This window comes from Channa argus, chromosome 4 (assembly GCF_033026475.1).
Source record: "Channa argus isolate prfri chromosome 4, Channa argus male v1.0, whole genome shotgun sequence".
Classification (NCBI taxonomy): Eukaryota; Metazoa; Chordata; class Actinopteri; order Anabantiformes; family Channidae; genus Channa; species Channa argus.
Window position 1 is genome coordinate 24,706,628 of NC_090200.1, and position 25,938 is coordinate 24,732,565.

A 25,938-nucleotide genomic window follows, 5' to 3' on the forward strand; every position below is an offset into this window, starting at 1 on the left:
ACAATATGCATAACATTAGAGATTGAAGGCTGCTTCTGGTATAAAACATGTTACAGTAGCCAGTGCGGTGCCAGTTTAATCTTTTAGGGCCATTATTCTTCTCACAAGAATCAATGTGTTTTCCCTTGGAAAAAAATAGCCACAGCTATGAGCGTGCAGCTGGTCAGACTGCTAGAAAGATCCTGATAGACTCTGCCTGTGGCTCCATCATTCACCATCCCCTCCTTCATTTTCCCATAGAGACAACCGACACACTAACAATTCATGCAAATGTGATATTTCCATTCACTTCATGCAGGATTCATTATTTTGACTGTCAAGCATGCTAAGTTGTTGCTGTCTGTCTTAAGATGCTAGTGATATTTTGCAGATGTGCTGATCAAAGTAATTAGTGGTGATTAATAAACTCCAATCACCTCTGACCTCACATCAAAATAGCCCATGTATTATTCATAATTATCCTGCCAATGCACAAAGGAGCAGAGAATATTACATAATTATTGTTAGCTGGTGATTGGTATCGGCTGGTCAGCTATGACCGGAGGCTCTGGAGATAAACAAACCTGCATATCCCCAAAGTCTGTGTTCTTGTGCCAAAATAAACACAACTGGTCGTTTCACTTTTTATACATAGTAAATTAATTTGCACTGAAAAGGAAAAAGATGGAGAGGTGAGGACGATGTGGACTGTAGAGCCTATTGAGGGAAATAAGGGGTGAAATTACTGTAAAATATATATATCTTTTTGTTTTCTTCCTTTTTACAGTTGTCTCATTTAATAGGAGTTACATTACAATATCTGTTTTTAGAAGGTAACAAGTTAAGGATGTGTATCCCGAACACTCCTCGACACCAGACAGCAGACTTGCTATCCAAGCTTAATGGCAAGTAATTGCTCATTTGGAAATAAAAGCTTCAAATCAATTTAACTCTTCCAGTGAGATTGTTTAGAGTTTAGAATTAATAAAACAAAGTAAAGTATTAGTTTAAAAAACAGGTAGCTGAGAGTTTCCACTAATGGCTGCAGATAACTCCTCCTGTGGTCAGTGTCTCTTACACCGAAGATACTACAAAATATGACTCATTCACGGTTCACTTACTGCCGCAGCGCCTCCACTTCAAAACTCAGAAGTTTCTTTTGTTTTTTGTTTTTTTTTGGAGTGCAGTGCTCTACTGTTTTCTTGTGGACATTCTCAACTTTTTCTCCTCATCATGGTTTACAGTAAGTATGGTGTTCTTCTAAAAATCGGTCCATAGAAAACATTCCTAAGTTTAAGGGGTATTTAGGAAATGGCTTGAATGCCATTTCTACCCTGTGTCTTTCAGATAGTGACCTTTATCAAGGTGAGAGAGGGTGCAGAGGTTTGCTCAAGTTGCTGTTGTCTTATGTCAGATTTAGTTTGAAGATTGGAAAATGTAGAATGAATAAACACAAAAAAAAAGAAATCAAGTCTGAATTATATGTGTTAATTTTTTACGGCACTGTATTATGACTGCAGTAAAAAAAGTAAAGCATGCAAATAATAAAATATACTATACATGCAATGACTTTGGTGCTAGATTGGTGTTGTAATTTAGCATAAATATTGATTACAATTTGTTATAAGGTAAATCTATATTTGGAAGCCCTCACTATTTAAAAAGAAAAGGTCATAGCAGGAAATGCCCAGTTACAATCAATTCCATTAATGGCGACTTCTTTCTATTTAGTAGAGTGACTTCCAGCATCTTGGCATTGTGCGTGTTCATTAACTAAGACTTATGGGTCAAATGTTTGCGGTAATTAATCTCATTCTATTGCTTCAACTTAATCGATTGAGGCCTGCAAACAGAATTAATTATTTCACTCTAGTTATCAAAACATTCCGTCACTGTCTTTTTCTGTCCATTGCATGAACGCAGGCATTTTGATTCCTTTTGTTATAAGAAGGCTTCACCGAAGAATTAAATGATCCATCCTGCCATTATCTTAATGGTTGAGATTGGTGTCATTTGGTGAGAGCCAGTGTACGCCCTAGACAGGTCAGAAGTCTATTTCAGGGCCAACACAGACAGACATACACACACAGACAGCCATTCACACTCACATTCACACCTACGGGCAATTTAGAGTCACAAATTAACATAAACTGCATGTTCAATTCAATTCAACTTTATTTACATAGCGCCAATTCAAAACAAAGTCAGATTGTGCAGAATTTACAGATTACACTTTTACAGTTACTTTGAGTTTGACGTAAAACAGTTTCCCTGCTCCCCTTTTGTTTCACCTCATCATTGTCTGAATTGTGTTTAATTTTTTTTACGCCTGTTTTGTCACCAGTGATGTCACAGAGTATTTTCACACTTTAGAGTAGAGTGAGTAAGGTCAGAAATGAAATGACTGGAGGTCCAGGTGTAAATACGTTTAATTGTGTTACTTTTTGCAACTTGATACTCTGCAAGTGTCAGCTGTTAACTTTATCCGTAACATCTAACTTTGACTCATGTCAGCGTGCCATCACCTCATAAGTTCTTTGCATGTTGCTATGGTGACAATTGCTGTGGAGGCAGGATACTTTGGGGACAGTTGTCATGGAGATAGGTTAAGTTGATGACAATCTACACGGAGCCTGCTTGTTAAGACAAGAGAGCGCTCAGATAACTTTTGCCATAGTTTTGCATTTGCAAGCAGATCCCACTCATGTCGTCATCCTCCATCAGATGAAGGGCAGGTCGTGGGCTTTCTTTGGCATCTCTGACATCTTTTTGTCAGTTTTTTACTGTGCTGTTGTCCCTAATTTTGTGAACGAGACAAAGACGACTGCAGTTATTATGGGCAGCAAAGAAAGTTTAAGAAAGCAACATTTTAAGAAAGGGGAAGCTGACAGTGAGTTTGCCTGGTTTTAAAACCCCTTCCCCGTCCAAGCATGTGCTCTTCTTAATTACAGCAGCATCTTAGACATTTTCCCAGATGAAGGCTGTAAATGTCATGATTTAGACTGTGTTGGAGAATAAATATACAATCCACAGGGATGTCGCAAATCTGTTGAAATACTTCAAATCCAGTGGCATTTCAAGTATTTATCTTTTGTGGTGCTATCAGAGTTAGAAGTGGTTCCAGAAAACCATTTTAATTGGCTCTCCAGCAGGTGGGGATAAATAATCTCCCTCCCATGAGATATGAGTGTGGGTGCGTTTCTGTGTGTGTGTGTGTGTTTGTGTGTTGGCAGCGATGAGAGCTAAAACAGGCGACTGTTTCAGAGTAGAGGCAGAATTCATCTCCTGTCCTGTCTGTTTTGTATAAATGTGATGTTTAATGAACCACTCTCATTATCCTTTTATTTTTTCAAGCTTTCACTGAGAAAGGTGTCACACTCATCAGCAACTCCGCAGGCTCACACGCACACACTCACACAGAAACGCACACGGTTCCTTTCCAAAAAAAAAATCTTGTTAAGCCTGTGTTTTTTAAAAATGCATTTGGGAATTTGTTTCACACGGGCAAGTGACCCTCCATGAGCTTTTTAGCAGCTTCTCATCTGACTTCTCCGCCCCATCATCTCTTCCTCTTGCCTCTCGTTTCTCTCATCTTCTCTTTTATCTCTGCTCTGTTGTCTTCTTACACTATCAATCATCCCCCACCTCATCCTCTTAATCCTCTCCTTTCTTCATGATGATTAAGGTGAATCAGATCATTGGGGAGAGGAAGATGTTATAGTCTGCACACAATAACATGTGACCACAATGAGGAAGGGAGAAGAATAGAAGGAGGGAAATGGCAACAGGGAAGAAGATGGAAGTAAAAACTAGAAGCGAAGAAAAGTTTAAGTAAAGGGTAAGAGTTTTTAAGGTGATTAAAAAAAAGGATTAATCTAAAGTCAGAGCGTAAAACATCTCAGCTATAGTGGGTAGTCCATTTGTTTTAGTGTATTCATTAGGATTTAATAGAAGGTTCAGACAAAGATTGTACATATTCGTTGTGTTAAAACTGTTGATTTTTAACTCCTAATAAGAACCTTTCTATGGACCGTCAAAACTAACAGAATGCAGTAAAAGGATAGTGGAAAAAAATGTTATTGTTAAATTAATCATTAAAATCGTCATTAAAACCTAAAAGTATCTTTTGAAGTGTACACACAAATATAAACAGTTTTTATATTGTACATGTACATTATTTTGTGCATAAAAACACATATCAGAATTAGTTTTCAGGAAATGGCAAAAAATGGGTCACAGTAAAGCTTTTTTCGTACATCGTATAAATAATAGGGAGCACAAACAAACTCACACAGGTGAGTTAGTGGACAGGGAGGCAAAATAACAACACTAGAAAGTAATGAGGTGTAGCTCGCAAAAAAAGTCTGTTGGAGGCTGGCTAATATATTGGGTTAAGTAAGTGGGATTGGGTCCAGAGGACTGGAAGGAAGGAGGACAAAAGCATGAAGGAGTGGAGGGCCTGGATCTAAAAGAGAAGGGAGGCAACATATGAGTGGAAGAGGACAAACACAGCTAGAACAATATTGCAATAGAAGGACAAAGTAACATCTCAACTACAGAACATTCCATAAAAAGTAAAAGTATTATCATAATTTATTATTACAATATCTCAGTTAGATAATATTACAAATGCTTATTATATCCGTGCACCATTGTAGTTGTGCACGTGAGGGGGATTTGAATGCAGCATGGTAATGGCGTGCCCGCTATTATCAGTGACATTGACTATCAGAAATATATTTGCTTAGTGTAAATACATTGAATGGCATCTGTATTGGGTAGTATTAGATTGATCAATAATGTTAGAACTTTTTATTATATGTTGTCAGATTTATTGTTGGACTATATTTGCTTACCTTATGATTTGATCGACTTCAAATTTCAATAGTCATTATAATGAATAACCCTTTATTATTAATATAATTAACCAACAAGACTGACTTCATCTCTTCATCATAATGTGTGTGTGTGTGTGTTTAGCAGTTCGGAATTCAGTCTGGGACACTCCTGCCATCACAGTAGCCTAGACATGCACACTTTAAATAAATATTATTTAAACATTTATCACTAAGTGTTCCTGACCCCAATAACAAATGCACCCTGCAGTCTCTAGAACCTGGTGACCAAGGTTACAGTTTCCCTGGTAACTAGGGAGAAAGATGCTGTAGCCATAGAGTGCTGGATTGTAAAGAAGTTAGACTCAAGGAGAGAAGAGAGGAGGACCAATGATTTAAATATTTTCACAAAAGACAAAGATAGAAAAGAAATGCAGAGTGAGTATGAAGATACTGAGAGAGACAGAGTGACTGGGAGAAGAGGAATGAGGAGGTATAGAATTAGTAAGGAAAGAAGGACAAGACAAGAAGTGAACAAAGTGTAGGAGGTGCTAATAGAATCAAAGTCAAGAGTTCAGACACAGTGAGAGAAAAAGGTGAGGGAGGTGAGAGATGCAGCTTGACATCTTTCTCATGGCTGCCATTTCTGTCTGGATGAAGAGGACGCAAAGCAGCACCATGAGTGAAACTGATTACATGGTTGCACTTCATCATTCATTACTTTGCTAAGGTGTTACACTTATTACAGCACAGCTTATATTTTATGTCAAATGTTCTAAACAGTTACTGACTGAGCCTCAGACCACCAATCTGGGCCCTGTCATTAATTATAGGTCTGGGTTAAGGCGTCACATCAGAGCATGTATGCCTTAGAACAGGGTTGCCCAATAGATCGATCACGATGTACCGGTCGATCGAAAGTAGTGTGGGTAGATCGCATTGAATTAACAAAGTAAATGTCGCATCGTCTATCCTCACTATGAAATTTGCCACTTGATTGACGTACAAATTGATTGCAAAACTGTAGCAAGCAAGCGAGAGCACTCAATTTATTTCTTTTAAACTTAAAGGGCAAAAAAATGAGTGGGGGAGCGGGACACTTCATTTTCGAAGTGCATTTGCCTCATCTCCCAGTCTATTATGGCTATACGGAAGAAGGGAAACGTGGAGCAGCATTTGGTATACACCCACATTATTCCTCTCCACTAACATATATTGTGCATATAAAGAATTCTCATGTAGCTCATAAGCCACAAAAGTGTGGACACCCCTGCCTTAGAACATGGCAGCCTTAGCTGTCAAAGGGGTTGTGCATCCAAGTACATATTAACCTTATGTCAGCATGGAGACACCATGATGATGCAAATAATAACACTCCTTATAGTTACATAAGAAGTGATAGTGGTTGCATGGTGTCTTCTTTTGAGCTTGATTGAAGAAGACATGACAGAATGTTCCATTGTAGTTGCACACATCAACTAAAGTGCTCAAAAACAAATCTCTATCTATCTATCTATCTGTAAATGAACTGTCAAACGTGAAATCGTAACATTCTTTTTAAATGTACATTTAAAAAATATCAATAGTAGAAAAGTCTGTTAAAATATTTGTTTATATTTATTTATAAGACGCTAAACACAGTTTGAGGCTAGTTCACACATAAAGAGATAGAATTCCATTTATTTTCAATTTCTGTTTCCCCTGTCCACCCCATCTGAGATGGTTTCTTTCAGCGAGAGGAGGGTTAAAGTTTTTGTCATTTTCATCAGGATGGCTGCTTCAAGGTTTGCTATTTAAATTTTAATTAATAAAATGTGGCCCAGTTTATCCAAACTAAGTCTGTTCATAAATTTGACCCAATGTTTTCAGCATTTTGAGATTCATGCTGCCAGCAGTGATGTCAACAAACTACTGCCCTACTCTTAAAAGTACCACCCAGTGTGGTTGTAATTTTCATCCTAAGACTGATGCAGTTTAAGTTTTCTTTGTGAGAGAACATGCGTGTTAAGATTTAGAAGATGTGGTCAGTTTATCCAGATTTACAAATTTAATCCAAATCGTATGACGTGAAGGTCCCAGGAAAGACAGTGCCTCTCACAGCAGCTTACTGAGAGCGCCAGCCAGTTTGTTTCTGTCCGGGGAGAAGAGGCATTTGGAAAGGACCCGTGGTATAAGGCGAATTCCATTTTGTTGTAGAACTATTGATACATGTGTGTGAATGAGAGGGACCCAGGTGGAATTGTGAAGTTAGGAATGAGTACATAAGAGGGAAAGCTCACGTTAGATGTTTTGGAGATAAAGTCAGAGAGGTGGTTTGGATATGTTCAGAGGAGAGACTGTGAATATATCTGTAGAAGGATGCTGAGGTTGGAGCTGCCAGGCAGGAAATCTAGAGGAAGACCAAAGAGGAGATTTATGGATGTAGTGAGAGAGGACATGAAGTGAGTTAGTGTGAGAGAAGAGGATGCAGAAGACAGGGTTAGATGGAGGCACGTGATTCGCTGCTGCAACCACTGAAAGGGAACAGCCGAAACGAAAAGAAGAACATTCTTGATCTCAGCAGGGGGCCTGGTGGCTCAATGGGTAGGGCATCAGGTTGAGATACAGAGGGCCACGGGATCAAATCCTACTCCACTAAGTGTGGCCTTGCCCAGCCACCAGGGCCAACCTTGGCGCCCAAACCCAGATAAAAATTGGAGGGTTGCAGCAGGAAGGGCATCCAGCATAAAAACTCATGCCAAATCAATCTGTGGAACGTGTACCGCTGTGGCTACACCTGAAGGCACAAGTCAAAATTTGTCGATCTTTTTAATTTACGGATTTCAGGAGGCTTCAGCCCAGTTCCTGAAAGCATGCGACCATCATCCGTCTTAATACCATTTGTGTTTGTTTTTGTTTTTTTAGAGTTGAAATATGACATTTGTTACTGATATTTGTCTGAAGAAACAGTTGAAAACGTGTCTTCTATCGGATATTTTGAACGTCTGTACTATAGACTCACCATAAATCAATATGAGAAAACATGAATGCAAACTGACTGTCAGCCAGCTTGCATCACTTTACAGTTCCTATTGATTCAATTCAATTCAACTTTATTTATATAGCGCCAATTCACAACAAAGTCATCTCAAGGGACTTTACAGAAAAAAGTCAAGACTATAAAGATGTATAGAGAGAACCCAACAATTCCCCCTTGAGCAAGCCCTCGGCAATATAGGAGAGGAAAAACTCCTTTTAATGGAAGAAACCTCCAGCAAAACTGGGCTTAGGGTGAGCAGCCATCTGCCTTGACTGGTTGGGGTGAGTGGAAAGTGAAGAGAGAAATGAAAAAAGCAACAACAAAACATCGGGCAGGTTGGTTGGACTAGTAGCTGCACACTGGAAAACACACAGCTTCAAAGCCAGGGGACACCTGCAGAAAGGGACAGAGAGGGAGACAGAGAAGGAGAAAGACAACTACGGGAGAAAACACAGAGTTAATGTGATACAGTGGTGACAATTGTGGGGTGAGAGGAGAGGAGAGAGGGACAAGAGGAGGAAAGGAGCTCAGTGCATCGTGGGGTCTGTCCCCCAGCAGTCTAAGCCTATAGCAGCATAACTATAAATAAGTATAAGCTTTATCAAAGAGGAAGGTTTTAAGCCTAGACTTAAAAGTAGAGAGGGTGTCTGCTTCCCGAATTTGAACTGGGAGCTGGTTCCACATGAGAGGAACTTGATAGCTAAAGGCTTTGCCTCCCATTCTACATTTGGAAATTCTGGGAATCACAAGTAGGCCTGCATTCTGAGATCAAAGTTGTCTTCTGGCATTATATGGTGCTATGAGGTCTTTTAAATATGATGGAGCCTGATCAATCAGAGCTTTATATAGAAGCAGGGTTTTAAATTCTATTCTAGATTTAATGGGAAGCCAATGGAGAGAAGCTAGGGAAGGGGAAATATGATCTCTCTTGTTAGTTCCAGTCAGAACTCTTACTGCAGCACTTTGGACTAATTGCAGGCTCTTTAGGGAGCTACTGAGGCATCCTGAAAGTAGGGAATTACAGTACAATCCTAGAAGTAACAAAACGCATGGACTAGTTTTTCGGCATCACTTTGAGACAGGAGGCTCCTAATTTTGGCAATGTTCTGCAGGTGGAAGAAAGCTGTTCTACAGATTTGTTTTATATGTGAGGTAAAGGATAAATCCTGGTCCAAAATAACTCCAAGGTTCCTTGCAGTAGTATCATCAGCATAGCAGTGGAAATTTATGGAGTGTTTTCTAATAATGTTGCCTGAAGGAGACATATATAAAGTAAAATGTATTGGTCCTAACACAGAGCCTTGTGGAACTCCATAGCTAACCTTTGTGTGCATGGAGGATTCATCATTAGCATGAACAAATTGAAGTCTATCAGATAGATAAGATTTAAACCAACATAGTGCAGTTCCTTTAATCCCCATTTCATGTTCCAATCTCTGTAATAAAATGTGATCAATGGTATCGAATCAATTATATCATCTCAACAGAACTATGGCTCTTAGTCAGTCTGGCTACAGTGCTGAAAAGAAACCGTTATTGTTGTATTGTTATTGTTTTCTTCTATGAATGATGAATAATATGCTGTTCTGGCATCACAGAGAGCTTTTTTGTACATTTTTAAACTATTTTTCCAGGCTAAATGAGATTCTTCTAAATTCCTGGAAAGCCACTCCCTTTCTAACTTTCGTGTTTCCTGTTTCAAGTTGCATGTTTGCGAACTACACCATAGAGATCGCCTCTTCTGGTTTACTGCCTTCTTTTTCAGAGGGGCAACACTATCGACTACTGAACGTAGTGAGGCTGCAGATTTGTCAACAAGGAGTCAACTTGTGCAGAAGTAACATTAAGGTGGCTACTTCCCATTGTATTGGCATATGGCGAAGCAAATGATGAAAGAATAATTTCTTTAAATTTGTTTACAGCTTTTTCACTTAAGCACCTGCTGTAGTGGAATTTTTCCCTAACTGCTGTATAGTCCGTTATTGTATATTCAAATGTTATTAAAAAATGGTCAGACAGAAGAGAGTTGTGAGGAAATATTGTTCAATTATCCGTTTCAATTCCATACGTAAGGAAGAGGTCTAGAGTGTTACTAAAATAGTAAGTGTTATTGTGTGAAAGGCTAAGAGTAAGGCTCTCAAATGATTTATATCTTTAGGTCTAGGGTTTATTGATAAGCTAGAGTGGAAGATTGCTGAAACTCCTCCACCTCGGCCTGTGCTTCTAGGAACATGATAATTAATGTGACTTGGGTGAGTTGACTCATTTAGACTGACATACTCTTCCTGCTGCAACCGAGTTTGAGTAAGACAAAATAGATCGAATTGATGATCGCTGATTGAGTCATTTACTAATAGGGATTTAGAAGAGAGAGATCTGATATTTAATAATCCACATTTAATAGTTTTGGGGTTTTGTTCTGTAAGAGGAGTAGTCTTAACTTTTATTAGGTTATCATGATTAACTCCTCTTATTGTCGTTTTTGGTTTATGTAATTTAGTTGGTCGGGGAACAGACACAGTCTTTATAGGTATGTGGGAGTTGTTGGGGGGTAACGTTTGTAAGGACACTGCAAACCTGGTACTTTTGGTTGTCCAGCCATATTTCTTGATAAGAAAGATGCACCAACTAAAGTAGGATGGATGCCATCTCTCCTAATCAGCCTAAGTTTTCGAAAAAATTGTTTTCAATTGTCTATGTAACCCACATCTTTTGCTGGACACCACTTAGACAGCCAGCGGTCTCTTGGTGGTACGAATGGAAACATAGCTATGAAGGAAGCTCCCTGGGGGGTAATGTCTAAAACTAAATCCCTAGAACTGTTTGATCCAAACGCATCTAAAGTCTGTGGGGAATTAACCTGGTGGTTTGTCTGGTCACTGTCCCTCTGTCCTGCTGCTATACCACTGTTGTGACAACAGATAAGCTGAACACAGGTTGTAGTCACTGTGGTGATAAATCCCGGACATATTAAGGACAACTGGGTTCCAGACTCAGTCACCTGCATAAAAATTGCTTAGCTGGTGCATGAGCCAAAGATGTTGTTCTTTCAGGTTTGCAGAAACTCTTCAGTGTTTCCGAAGTTGTCCTCACCCACACACTCTCTCTCAATCTGTAGAAAGACACAAAAATAAAACTCACTACAGGCTCTGGGAAAGTTTAACAAATTTAAAACCTCATGGATTAAAAATTTATAATAGAAATAAATCCTTGTTTCCTTATTTGTAGTTGGATGTAGAGGTTTTGACCAGGCCCAAAACAGATGCGTGGAAAACAGACCTGAACCTAACGTGCATAAATTAATAAAATAAAAAATGAAAGACCAGGGCACAGGTTGGACTGATCCCAACAGGCCCGACAATATTTAGACACAATCCACAATGGAGTCAACCTGAACAGAAAGGCAACACAATCGCAGCAATAGCTTGATGCATTACTGATGAATTAGTTTAATTAACAAGCAGCCATGGTGAAAAATCAGCAATGTAATATTTGTAATGTCCTCAGAATGGATGTAAAGTCATTGAAACTAAAAGGTGGGCTATGTTTTCAACACACATGCATATATCCCGACATTGTGCACAATAAAAAATCTATTGGTGACTAAAACAATATTATTGGTGATCGAATAAAAACAGTGCATTCAGTATTATTGCTTACTTTTGGAAAGAAATTGACTTCAGATTTCTCATTAGAACAAAACTGGGCAAAACTGGAATTCTGTTATCATTCTCTCTGATGATACAGTGTATGCTTTTGTCCATTTGAATGCACTTGGGTAATAGACAAACTAGCACACAGACCTATTCTGAGACCCATGGCAGTAAAAATAGACCCAACTGGACTTATCTGAATGGAACCGTTTCAAAACCACATGTCTTTTATCATTAGAGTCTAAAGGGAAAGATTTCTTGCCTGCAAATATTATTTTTGATTGCAATACTGCAAGAAGCCACAGGAAACAAATGGCCGAAGGGCTGAGCGGTGGCACTTTTGATGCGTTTACCCTGACATTACAGAGCTCCCAGTTGGAAACGTCAACTGGAACACTCCCTAAAGTTGGAGTTCTGACCTCAATATTGTTGATAGCTGCCCCGCACAAGTGTGAAAGCTGTAGTAGTTTGCTGTTTATTAGCACATCTTATCACTTAGCTTTGGCAAAGCAGTATTTGTGTTATTTATTTACTGGCAGATACCAGTACAATGATTTGACTTCTTACAAGACTTTTTTTTTCTGTTCTACTAACTTGGATTCATGTCTGGTAGTAAACTGACTCTCAAATGCATTTCTCTGTCTTTCCTTAGTCCTTTCCTGCCTAGTTTCCCATCATGCTGTCATCATTTTTTTTAAACAACTACTTTTAGGTTGCCAAACAGAAACTAATTCTCTATAGTTATACTTTTTTGATGAGGCAGCAGTTGATTTTTTAGCAGCAGGCTCTGCCAGTTTAGAATTTACAATAATTGCTTTCATCTGAGTAGCGAAACCAGCCTGTACAATAAAATTATTGGCATCATAGCACAGCCCCTCCCCCCTGCGTATCTAGCCTACATTAGCATTGCAGATAGAGGAGTTTCAGTCAGCTATTCTGGGTAAGACGAACCACACAGCAGCTGGCAGGTTACTGCAAGAGGTTTTTGACTGTATGAATGGCAGTCCATCCCTTTTTCCCTCTGTTAAGATGCTGTTCTGTACAGAGCTAAGGTGGACATTGATGAATCCACTACGTATGTGACTGACTGACTGCATCCTCAGTGTCTCCCACAACTGTTAATGATGTGGACATGAATAATTTGTGTGTGTTGGGTGTGAGAGAGAGAGAGTGCGAGAGAACTGAGAGAGTATGTGTTGTGTTGTCAGCTAGGTGCATGTTGACTGATGAGGTTACACCCAAAGCATGAATAATGCAGAGGACTCTAGGAGGGAGAAAGGAGGAGTCAGTGTGTGTGACTCCTGTGATACTCAGTACAGTCCTTCTTCTCCCATCACCTCCATTTTTCTCATTTTCTGTGCATCCTTGGCCCTGCTTTTTCCACTTTGTGCTTCTGCTCACCTCTCTTATCTCCCCAACCTCGAGCAGCTTCTCTCTCCCTCCCACTGTTTCTCCCCGCCCTCCACTTCCATCCTCTTCCTCGCCTCACTCCACTCTCATCTCTCTGATGGCTGATGAAGCTGGCATTGTATCTGTGTGTTTCTGATGCTTGTTAGTGGGCTCGCCTTCTGTTTAGAAACAAACTCAGGCACGCTGCCTGCGATGAACCAGTTTCACACTTCCAAAAGTCACTTCCACCAGTGAAATCCCTCCAATAAGCCCACTGTTTAGTAATGGAATATTTTGTCTTTTTATAGCTTCTTCAATCCTGATTCCAAACACAAAGTGCTCCTATAACACAAGTTAATGCAAATTGATTTTTTTAGCTTTGTGTGGGATGTTTACTTTAGAGAGATTACAACATTGTTTAAGAAAAATTGAGACACACAGAAGACACCGGTTTACTTTATTATGTTTTTTAGATGGTTGAATAGCTTTTGAAAATGTCCACATTTAGCCCATTTTTTAACCAGTCATTATTGTACTGGCTACTATATGTCTTTTAAAGCTAAAACTGCAGGGGCACCAATGTTAGGGGGCATTCACACATGCATATTTAAAAAGCTGGTTCAGGCTTTGCAGCCCTGTGACCTAGCTGCACTACAGGGAAGCGTTGAGAATGGATTTATACTCAGGTCTCTACTCTACTTATGCACTCATTCACTCTGCTGAGCAATAAATGTCATTAATACACATTTACATTTTTGGGGGTCTTATCACACTTGGGTATTTAGTGTGTAATTGCTCTTTAATTGAATGCTAAATCTGATCTTTCACCTCTAGATTGCAATCAGAGCTCCCACTTCTGCTCAAAAGCAGCTGAGATATTATTTACTTGCTTGTTGATTTCATACTTACTTACTTACTTGTTGATTTCATAGTCTAATTTCTTCATTAGCTGGACACACACTGTCCTGACATAAAAACAAACAAACAAACAAACAAAAAACAGAATAAATTCTTATAGTGCAGAGTTTGTTTGTGTGGGCCAATGTTCAGGTTACTGTCCTGCTAATGGACTGGTAGATATCTCTAGAGGAGCAGCAGCAGGTGGTCAGCTGTTCTAGTCTTCTATTAAACTTAACCTTACACTTTCTTACACACAAACTCTCTGGTCAGTTAGTGCTGCAGCTGGGATGTTTTCACACGAGGAAGCTAAAATTGTGCTAGTACAGCAATGGGAGCAGAGTAGAGTAGTGTGTGTGTTTGTGGCTCAAATAAAGAGAATTTCTGATAATTGAGGGGGATTAGGAGAGTGAGAAAAAAATATTTAAAAGGAATACTTTCTTTGTTAGAGGTTGCTGCTCAGTATGATTTCCTCTATTACTGCAAAATTGGTGTTGCTTAGAGACATATTGAATGTGGTTGCTAGGTTACCATTTTAATTGGTTGATGTATAAAGCTGAGGCAGGGTTGAGGGGGTTTTCCGAAATTGCAGGCCAGCCAGGGAGGTTGTGCTTGTGGTTCTCAACACATCAAACATCTGTGTGAAATAAAAGTAGCTACTTTTTAAACTGTGGAATAAAACAAAACAAAACAAAAAAACAACTTCTTATGGAGTCAATTCAGACATAAACAAGTTTTATTGGTTGCCATGGCAGAAAAGATATGAGAACAACAAACTAATAAAATCTCTAAAAATAGGAAGGAAGTCTGTATGCAGAGCAAGGGCATATTGTCTGATGCTTTGTCACACTGTTACATCTTTGACCCATCGAGGTTGTTTGTTTCCTATTGTTGCCCATCCAATTATTCGTTCAGTCAGGTACATGGCTTACCCTGTATTATTTGGCTTGTGAGCAACAGAAATGTAAATACAAAGTTAATATAAGCAGTAAACAGATTTCTCCAAAAGGTTACTGGTGCTCTCTGGAGACTGAGTATATGTTTTGTTCTTGTTACCTCCCCCCCAGTGTTTTTGTGACTTCCCATTTAATATAAAATATCATCCTATTCTTATAATGATAATTGAAATTGAAAGTGTGGTTGCAATCACTAATATTAAAAATATATTTACATTTGTTAATATGTAAAGAAACAATTTTTTGGAGATATGTCGGAGTGCAGTTGAACTTTCCTCCAAAATGTCGACAGTTGCATTGCATTCTGCATAATGTAGAATACGAGGAATAAAAAGATTTTAAAAAGATACAGTAAAAAAAAAAGTAAGATAAAAAGATTTCTTGGAGCAATACTCTTGATTGTTGACTATTGATCTCCTAATATACTTATCCTAAATAAAACATCCTAAATGACTGATGGTGGATAAGAGGACATTAATCATTCTGTTTGTATTAACTGTGTCATTTATAACCTCCTTTGCCACTGAAGGAAGATTCTTATTTTTCACAAGGCTGTGTGATAACAATTTGTTTGTGAGCAAACAAAAACAGAGGCGTGTATCGTGCATGAACAACTCCATTCATATTTACAAGGACCAATTTTCTCTTCACTCTTCCAGGTGAGTGAATGCTGGTGCATTTGGCTGCCGCTGCTCTCCGGTATTGTTGTTGTTTTTCCACTCATTCTGGAAATATCTGCCTTTGGAGCTTGATTGCTTTTGGATTACTGATCTGGTACGATGCGGATATACAAGTCTTTCATATATTGTATTAGCATGGGTTGCCTTCATTGTACCTTTATGAAGACATCGTCATGTCATCCACAGCCGAGATACATCCTCATGGGCTCCGCAGGGTCTTCGGGTATGATGATTCCAAACGTTTATTATCATTTTGGACCTCAATCCCTCGTTTACGAAAGACACCGGATGGGACGTTTAGCTACAGTGTGCTAACCGGATTAGCCAGATCAACAGACACAATATATACAAATAACACTTTCAAATTTGAACTATTCAATGTCAAAGAAAGCTCTCTGATTTATGATCTCGTGGCTGATCACAACCTCGACTTAATTTGTTTGGTTGAAACTTGGCAACAGCACAATGACTTTCTAGAGCTAAATCAAGCGTGTCTGCCAGGGTTTGTGTCACAGTTTTTGGACTTCTGTTTTGCTTAGTTTTACTTCCTGCTCCTGGCTTTTATTTTGTTAACCCTCGGCACCACTTCCGAGTTAGTCTCTTTAGCTTCTTGTTTCTCATTAACCCTGATTGTTTTCACCTGTGCCCCCTTGTATTTATATCCAGCTCTCTCCACTGTTTGCTGCCTGTTTGCTACTTGTTTCATTCAGTTTGAGTGTTTAGGTTTTGTTTTCTCAACTTGTTAGGTCCAGGTTTTGTGTTTGTCTGTTGTTTTCCTGTTTTCCTCCCCCTAGTTTCTTAGTTAGTTCCCTTGCTTTCCTGGTAAGGTTAAAATTTAGTTTACCCCCCCCTCGCCAGCATGTTGTTCTCGGTCTGTTTAACCTAGTTTATGTTGTTTGCACTACGTGTGTTTTCCCGCGCTCCTTATGGAGTGATTTTCTGTTGTTTGCCTTTTTTTTTTTTTAAACTTTCATTAACCATAACACCTTCCCTTGCCGTCTCCTCCTTTCAGGTCCTGCTCCAATTAAATATACACTAGAAAGTGTGACAGTTTGTTTACATCTCGCAACCCCGGACTTCTGGAAGGGGATGAGGCCTTGTGATTCTTTACATTTAAAACATTTAAATCCACCGCCCTATAAATTCATGGTTCAGTCCCGACAATACTGGCTGTTATCTATCGGCCACCAAAATATAGCTCTGTCTTTTTGGCTGAATTCTTTTTTTTAAGGATTTTTTACCAAATGATTTGTACCTTATCCTCTAATGTTATTTTAGTGGGTGATTTTAACCTTCAAATTGATAATACTGATAAAATGTATGCAAGGAACTTTATGTCTTGCCTGCATAGTATTGGTCTGTAGCAATATGCTTCAATATTCTGCTTCATTTTCCCATAGGGCTTTAGCAAATATATATTCTCAGTTGAAGTTATTTCACAATGACCTAAACATAGTTACAATCCCTTTTTTCCTTTGTCATACAACACTTTGTTTTGCAAGCTCAGTTGCTTTCTCCTGTTCAGAAGTCATTTGGTTGATGTTGTCTCAAACTCATTAGTCAAAGTTAAACAGTGGAATATTTACACTCCATTAGAGCTGTACACATTGTGCCATTCAAAGTGAAAGCCCACATCTTTGTCCCACCCACCCCTCAACAAAGCTTTTTATCAAACTGAGATGGAATAATTTGCCCTAATGACACCAACCTCTGTAATCACTGATTAGAGGTCTAGCTTCTACAACCCCCTGTAATCAGCCACTGCCATCTCATCACAAAGGACTTGGTGTGTGTGGTTGTGTGCGCTCTGCAGGGATAAGCTTGTGTATAGATGTGTAGGTGGATGGTAATAGGATTTGTTGTTAACCTTAAGAAATATATGAAATTTGAGACACACACACACACCCACAAGCTAAGAGAGCTCGGTAAATCACTCCTAACCAGATTACATTTTTTCATTTCATAAAAATAATGTCCTGTCCATTTTTTTTTTTTTGGAAAGGCTGATACTTAAATTCAAAAACATACTGTGCCTTAAAAGGTAGCTTTGATCAGTTCTAGTGAGCTGTCATAAATCATCACACAGAACACACATAGATGTGAGCAGATAGATACAGTTCACATACTTATGACCATACATACTGTTGCTAATTAACAGGATTTATTCAAAGAGTTGGCAGAGAGAGAGAGAGAGAGAGAGAGAGAGAGAGTGTATCTCCTCTTTGGTCAGTGACCTGTGTGAATTATAGATCACAAATTTTTCATCCTGGGTTTTGTAGCTTAGTCCAAGGCACACATTTGGCAGAGTGTGAATCTTAGTGGTAACAAATGCATGGACCAGTTTTTCGCCATCACTTTGAGACAGGATGCTCTTAATTTTGGCAAGGTTTTGTAGGTGGAAGAAGGATGTTCTTGAGATTTGTTTTATATGTGGGGTAAAGGACAAATCCTGGTCAAAAATAACTCCAAGGTTTCTTGCAGTAGTACTGGAGGCCAGACTTATGCCATCTAGAGTAACCATATGGTTGGACATCATATTTCTGAGATTTTTGGGCGCAAATACTATGACTTCAATTTTGTCTGAGTTTAGAAGTAAAAAATTGTGGGACATCCAGGCCTTTTTGTAGGCATGCTTGAAGCTTTATTAACTGATTCTTTTAATCTGGTTCCATAGATAAATATAGCTGGGCATCATCAGCATAGCAGTGGAAATTTATGGAGTGCTTTCTAATAATGTTGCCTCAAGGAGACATATATAAAGTAAATACACATCCTAACACAGAGTCTTGTGGAACTCCATAGCTAACCTTTGTGTGCATGGAGGATTCAATATTAACATAAACATATTCTATTCTAAGATCTAACTGTAATATTTGTGGGGAGGATCTGGTGAATTCTTTCTCTAATAGCTACAATTTTATTCATAATGAAAGTCATGAAGTCATTGCTGCTTAGAGTAAAGGGAATACTAGGTTCAACAGAACTAGGGCCCTTAGTCAGTCTGGCTACAGTGCTGAAGAGAAACCGGGGGTTGTTCTTGTTTTCTTCTATGAATGATAAATAATATGCTGTTCTGGCATCACAGAGAGCTTTTTTGTACATTTTTAAACTATTTTTCCAGGCTAAATGAGATTCTTCTATCTTTCTGGAAGGCCACTTCCTTTCTAACTTTCATCTTACTTGTTTTAATTTGCGTGTTTGCGAACTATACCATGGAGATCGGCTCTTCTGGTTTAGTGCCTTCTTTTTCAGAGGGGGCAACACTATCGAGTATTGTACATAGTGAGGCTGCAGAATTGTCAACAGTATAATCTTCTTGTGCAGGAGTAACATTAATGTGGCTACTTTTTATTGTATTGACAAATGGTGAAGCAAATATGAAAGAATCATTTCTTTAAATTTGTTTCACAGATAAACATCTGCTGTAGTGGAATATTTCCCCAACTGTGTTATAGTCCGTTATTGTAAATGCAAATGTTATTAAAAAGTGGTCAGACAGAACAGAGTTGTGAGGAAATATTGTTAAATTATTTGTTTCAATTCCATAACTAAAGACAAAGTCTAAAATGTGACTAAAACAGTGAGTGGGTTTATTTACATTTTGGGAAAAAACAATTAAATCTAATAATAAATTAAACGCAGTGTTGAGGCAGTTACTGTCAGCATCTACATGAATGTTAAAGTCGCCCACTATAATGACTTTATCTGTACTAAGCACTAAATCAAATATAAAATCAGCAAATTCTATTAAAAAATCTGAATAAGGGACTGGAGGACGGTACATGATAACAAATAGAAGTGGTTTTTGAGTTTTACAGTTTGGGTGTGAAAGGCTAAGAATAGGAATCTCAAATGATTTATAACTATGTTTAGGTCTAGGGTTTATTAGTAAGCTAGAATGGAAGATTGCTGCTACTCCTCCACCTCGGCCTGTGCTTCTAGGAACATGATAATTAATATGACTTGGGGGGTTGACTTATTTAAACTGAAATATTCTTCCTGCTGCAACTGAGTTTCAGTAAGACAAAATAAATTGAATTGATGATCACTTATTAAGTCATTTACTAACAGAGATTTAGAAGAGAGTGATCTGATATTTAATAATCCACATTTAATAGTTTTGGGGTTTTGTTCTGTAAGAGGAGTAGTCTTAACTTTTATTAGGTTATCATGATTAACTCCTCTTGTTAATCAGTCTGGCGTGTGAGAAATCCCTGGGCGTGTAGTAAGAACAGAGGACCACTGCCAACAGTTTGATGTCAGGGCATATCAGACTCTTTCTTTCACAGTAACATGACCAGTATGACACCACCTGTTGTTGATCTTCGCGGCCAGGCCCCCTCCTTTCCTCTTTCTGCTTTCCTCTCTCCTCCGATCTGTTCTAAAGCCATTAATACTGATGCATGTGTCGGGCACACGCATCATTTGTCCTGGACCCATGTCTCTGTGAAACACATTAGACTACACTTTTGAAGGATATTTTCCATCTTTACCAGTGCAGTCAATTCATCCACCTTGTTCTCCAGAGACTTCACGTTGCCCATAATCAGAGATAGGAGATGCGGCTTGCATTTTCTCACCCTCGCTCCCCTGTTTTCTTCTCTACCCTTCCGATTTTGACCAGCTCTTCGACCTCTCGCTGTTTTCCTCCTTATTTCCTTACATCAGGATGAAACTTAAATTCACGGTGCCGATCACAGGCCGATTAGCTCTTCCCGACTGTAAACAAATTAGCTGCTCCAGCTCCATACAGCTGTTGCATTCTGGTCATAGCTTGAAGCAGAAAAAGTTGATAAAAAACAAAGATAAAAACTCCAACCTCCAACCGCAAGGTTAAAGAGGATAAGCTTCAAACAACACTAACAAAACTAGTTACTTAACTATACTAAGAAATATGAAAAGGAAGAGCAAATTAAAAGAAGTACACCAAACAAAGGAGAGCAACTGTAAGAGGCTGCGGTTCGCACGTGCACTATTAATTTAAAGCTGGAAAGTTAACACAAAGAATCTAGATCCATCAGTCCACAGGTAGAAAAACTGTCAATAAGTGGAAAGATGAAGTGGGTGTACATTAACATTACATGCCTGGATGCTCATTTGCATTTACCTTTTGCCTTAGCTGTTTTTTGTATGTTAATTGTTTAAATTTATATTTGTAAGTAACATGTGCATAATGTTTTTACAATACCAACAGTAATGTCTTTTGTGCAACACATAGTCAAACCTTACAATTTCTCGGCCTTATTTGTTCCTTCCAGCTTGACTTGCATAGCAGTTTGCTACCTCTGTTTCCTCATCTCGATGTTTATTTTAAGTGGAACCAGATGTTGATACTAACTGATGATAGCAGGTAATTTTCACATGTGCAATTTCCCATCTGACTCTTCTGCAGCCGTATTCAGAGATCCGAGGATAACCTGATCTAGCACCAGGTACAAAAGTGGCACTGATTTGATTTTTAAAAATTGGATTTGGATTGTTCACACTTCTTTGAGAAAATCAGATCTCAGACACTTGGGGGAAACATAGATTGGATTCAGACCACTTCAGAATATGGCTGGTGACTCTAAAGTCACAGTGCAGAATGCTCTGTGAGGTTAGTTGCATTGACTGAGATGCTTACAGGGGAAACTTAGAGGAAGTGTGTGTAGTAATATTATTGCTCTTTATGTTTTATTTTGTATTATTTTATGACTTCATAAATAAATGAATCAATGCAAATCAAAACAACCTACAGTAAAAGAGACCAATTTCGCATTGCATCAAATTGCATCAAAACATCTCAATAAGGCCGTCCCATTCAGAGGCTCCTTCAAACTCAACTATAGAGGTGTGGAGATAAAATTAGCTTTTGCAAGGCCCAGTGTTGCATGACTCCGCATATAAAATCCCTAGAGTAAAAATGGTCAGTGATTAAACTCTTTCACCTCTGCAGGTGTAGGGAACGCTCAGGGCATTGCATCAGTGTGAGATAGTCGACTTAGCTCACTCCATATTGGCTGGTCTGAGTCTATTTATAACCTACTGGTAAAATCATCTCTGACGTCTAATAAAAATATTGAAACAACAGGCTAATTCATAGTATGAATAATAACTGGCATAAAATGTTGTTATGAGTTAAATCAACTCTTGGGGACAGCGTTGATCAACGTGTGTTATTTATTTTATGACAAGCAAACTTTTTCACTACAAGGGCACTTAAAGAGAGTAAAAACTTGAAAACTGCCCACATCCACCTTGGAGGTGTATCGAGTCTTTTGAAATGTTTAATAAATGATGTCTGGTTGCATATATAAACTGACAAAGAAATGACATGAACCCAAATCTAAAGCAGATTAGATTACTGAAGATCATGATGGCTTTAATAAGTTTTAAAAACTTACATACATAAAAAAACAAACAAGTAAACACTTGAACGACATGAACTACAATTTTTTTGCGCATAACTCACTATTTATGAATTAAACAATATTATGAAATCTTGAACTTTATCAAGTAATTTAACTTACTTTAACATAAAATGAATGATCACTACATGTTAACTGTTGAAGATTAGGTAGCTCATCTCGTGAGCTATTCTGCCTAAGTTGTTATCTGTACAGAAACAAAAAAATCAGCATGAAGTGACATCAACTTTTGGCCAAATTGACTCAAGTGTCTTCGATTATATTTTAAATTTACACATTCTTTTTCTTTCCACTGTATAGAAATTACTGTATGTGACACATACATTTACAGTTGATATCCATTTCCCCACAAACACAGTTTAAGTGCAATAACATACTGTACTGTACTGCTTTGAGGATACAGTTTAATCATGGCAGATCATTTAAGTACTAAATGTAATTAACTGAAAGACCATCCAACGAGTCCCTGCAAATGCACACATGCACATGTCACGAAGATTTGAATATCATCTCATCTGATGTATCCATTTTCAAATTTATCCAACATCTTTCTTAGCTTTTATCCTTTATATGCATTTCCCTCTGTTTTTGGTATATCCTGAATTATCCTGGTCAATAAAACAGCAGAACTTTTACCTTCCAAAATTCACCATTTCTCAATATAATTTCATTGTTTTATTTGACTTAAATAACTCTGTAGAGAAAATGTATCAGCATTCTCAATGTATCAAGAAGCTGACAATATTTCCTTATTTAATGACTAAGTGCTTGTAATGGTTTTATAATGCACTCATAATCTCATCAAGAAAACTGCCAGAGTTTCTACTTATTACTTACCATTTCTATTCAGACGTGGATCTAATTTTCACAGCATGGTAGTCATTAGTAAATCATCAGTGCCTCTTGTGTAAAATGTTACCATAAGCCTAGATTTTATAACCATAGTGATTTCTGTTGGATGTATTTCGGATAAGATGGGATTTTTATATGTTCTGAATTGTATTTGATGAAATCCAGAACAAACTGACTGGAGTGACTAGTGCACACCTGAGTTTATGTGAATAGCGTCTTGTTAGTCAGTGTGTTTGTAGTTTTTTGAGTGGGCATGTGTGTGCACATGTGTAAAAGCCATTTACTGGGATAATGGAAGTCAATACACAAGCCTGTGTGATTCTGCGTCTCATGGGATCATTTGTCTTTTATTAGAGAGCAGCAGAGAATGGCTGACGGCACAGGAACCTTAATTGTCTCCCTGAATCACTGCACAGTGACTTCTGACAGTAAAGCTGACACGACCGACTGACTCCACTCTCTGGAGTACATATGTAGTCAATTATGGTTATGCATTTAATCATGAGATGTTATTGATGTGTTATTTTGACAGCTCCCTGGCCTTCGACATGTCCGAGCATCATGTGAAAGGTATAGGTTTGGTATTTTTCTGGTGAAACATGAATTATTAAAAAAGAGTATTAAAGCCACTAGTCGGTCACACAGTCACTAAGCCCTGCTCTCCCAGGCATGTGTTGCTGCTACACCCATCAGGTTTTCTATTTCATAGCTTAGTATAATAATAAACTGCGTATTCACTACAGTGGACCTGTCGTGTTCACTTTACCAGTGACAGTGTTTCACATTGTTGTAAAAATGGGTCGGAGTATTTGATTGGCACTTACATGATTTCATGGTAAAATGTTAAAGCTGTGTAGCCCAGACAAAACATTCATTTTCACAATCTCATGATGTGATGACTCAGCACTTTTCTTGCATTACAATACAAATATACTTCTCATATTACTATGAGTGCAAAGTACAGTGCAAACTTCTTCAAAAGGAATAGAGATCAGCCGCAAACATTAGCCTAAAATACGATAGCATCAGCTGACATACATGGAGTCCGTCTGTTTAAGTATAAATACTTGTTACTGCGCTTTTTAAGTGTGATCACAGGTAGAACAGGGCTAAAAGTACAGGTGAGAAAACACAGGATATTTGTTTTCCTTTCTTTACATTATGAAAGCATATTTATGAACTAAAACTGATAACATTATTTGCAATATTTGTTTGTAAAAATGTACATGACAAGTGTACCCAGAATTTGTGATTTTAGTTTGTGACAGTAAGGTTTAAGTTTCAAGAGTGCACGAGGAACCATAAGTACACAGTTTCTACATGGCACATTTGTGTTGTGCTGTAGCTTTTGTCTTCATGTCCTATAGGTCTGTTTTAAATACCTCACTTAATGTTGAAGCTTGAATCTCTATGACTCACTGCTTGTTTGTAATGAATGAACCCCCTTTTTGACATAACTTTAACAATGTAATGATGAATGTTGTACTTGTAATTGTTAAATTGTACATGAAGCATTGCTGATATTAAATTTTTAGCAACCTACTGTAACCATCAGCCAATTACAGTAGCATCGCAGCCCATCAGATTTTTGTTGTAATCTGCACTTATGCAGCACTGTGAACCTGAAGGGATAACATTCATATTTTGGAATTACAATGACGTTTTTTGAACCCCAATGCTTGCAGATATTTGGAAAACAGACATAAACAGTGGTGCACAGTGGTGGAGTTTGCATGTTCTCTCATGCTGGCCTTTTGTCATAATTATCCTGTGATTGTGAATGTGGAAAACCTGATCACCTAAATCACTTCTCAACACAGCATCTCACTCTCAACCAGTACATTTCAACATGTGGGGGAAGCTTGATAGGCCTGCTGTCGACTGGTTGAGAGAAGAGGTTTTTAGCTTTTAACACTCAATTCCCTTAATAATTAATAAGCAGCAGAGATAAGGTCATCAGAGTTAAAGCAGTAGCTCCAGTCTTATCTGAAGCACTCAACTCCTCTGACAGTTCACTGTCTTCACAATGTCAGCACTTGTGCTTTGATGCTGTCGTCCTTGAGTCATGGTCTTTTTATTTCAGTCATCCTCAGAGTCTCTGTCAGGTTAACAAACCTCAAACTGTCCAAATTTACAAGTCAATATAATGGACTTTTCCCCTCACCCTTTCTATAGCCTCACTTGTGACAATTTGAAATAGGTCTGTGAAAATGATTGATCACAAACGATCAATAAGTTTTGAGCTACTGTCAGAGTTACAGTGCTCAATTTGTCCAAATGAATCAGGACTGTAGTAGAGCAGTGAAAGATGCTGACGGCTTAAGACTTTATTGATTTTCAGGCCTTTTTTTGACCAAAAAGCTGCTATGTTTAATAAAAGAAGGGGAATAATATTTCAGTATGGCCTTGTGATTTTCCTGCTGAATCTCTAACCTGAAACAATATACGCCATAGTAATAAAACACAAAACAGCACTTTTGCTTCCCCATGGGTCGAGCCTAAAGCTGAGGCAAAAAGGGTTTTAAAGGTATTATTAGTCATGCCTGGGACAATCTTTTAAGCCATAGTCATAACCAAGAATCAAAGGGAGAAGAAGAGGGGAAAGGTGGCGGCACAGCGAGTGGATTCTATTTTTATGCTATTGTTCTCTCTCTGCATGCTTTCTATTTACCTTGAGAAGTCCCTCAACTGTCACATGGATGCAAGGAAGAATTTGTGCTGAAAACTGTTTTCAGAGAAGTTAAAAGACCGGAGTCTTTTAGAAAGAAGAGGCTGTGATGTGGGAAAACAAAGCCAAGCTTCCATAGCTGCTCTATGGACATTTTGATATTAAATCAAAAGTTGTTTAAAGTGGTTTCTTAATTTAGACAAAATCAAACATTTTTCCTTGTTGTTCTTGTGTTTCCTCAGGTTTATGAGAGAGGAACCAACGTGGAGCAGTTTGTGACCCGTTTCCTGCTGAAAGAATCAGCCAATCAGATCCAGTCTCTCCTGAATTCCGTGGAAAGTGCTGTGGATGCTATTGATGAGCAGCACAGCCAGTCAGGGTGAGCAAATGAGTGTGTATTGCTGCGTCAGCCTGTTACGTGTGAAAGTGCTTGTGTGTTTTCATGGTCAGACACTACAAGTTTTCAATAACTGATTTATTGGACCCAAAAATGCATGGGACAAGCGAAGGAATTGGAAGGCAAAATTAGTTTAATGAATATAAGGTTTAGTGATGGAACAGGCAGGACAGGGCAAAGATAGGTGGACAGCAGAGGTAACCGGA

General features: G+C 38.3%; 1 protein-coding gene across 2 annotated transcripts in view; it reads left to right on the forward strand.

The window, feature by feature from the left end:
• The window catches only part of necab2 (N-terminal EF-hand calcium binding protein 2), a 126,281-nt gene that overhangs the window by 42,617 nt on the left and 57,726 nt on the right, over positions 1 to 25,938 (forward strand). For both annotated transcript variants that reach the window (XM_067502118.1, XM_067502119.1), the window contains exon 6: positions 25,578 to 25,714. In XM_067502118.1, coding sequence (XP_067358219.1) covers positions 25,578 to 25,714 — 137 coding nt within the window. The remainder of the gene's footprint in view (positions 1 to 25,577; positions 25,715 to 25,938) is intronic.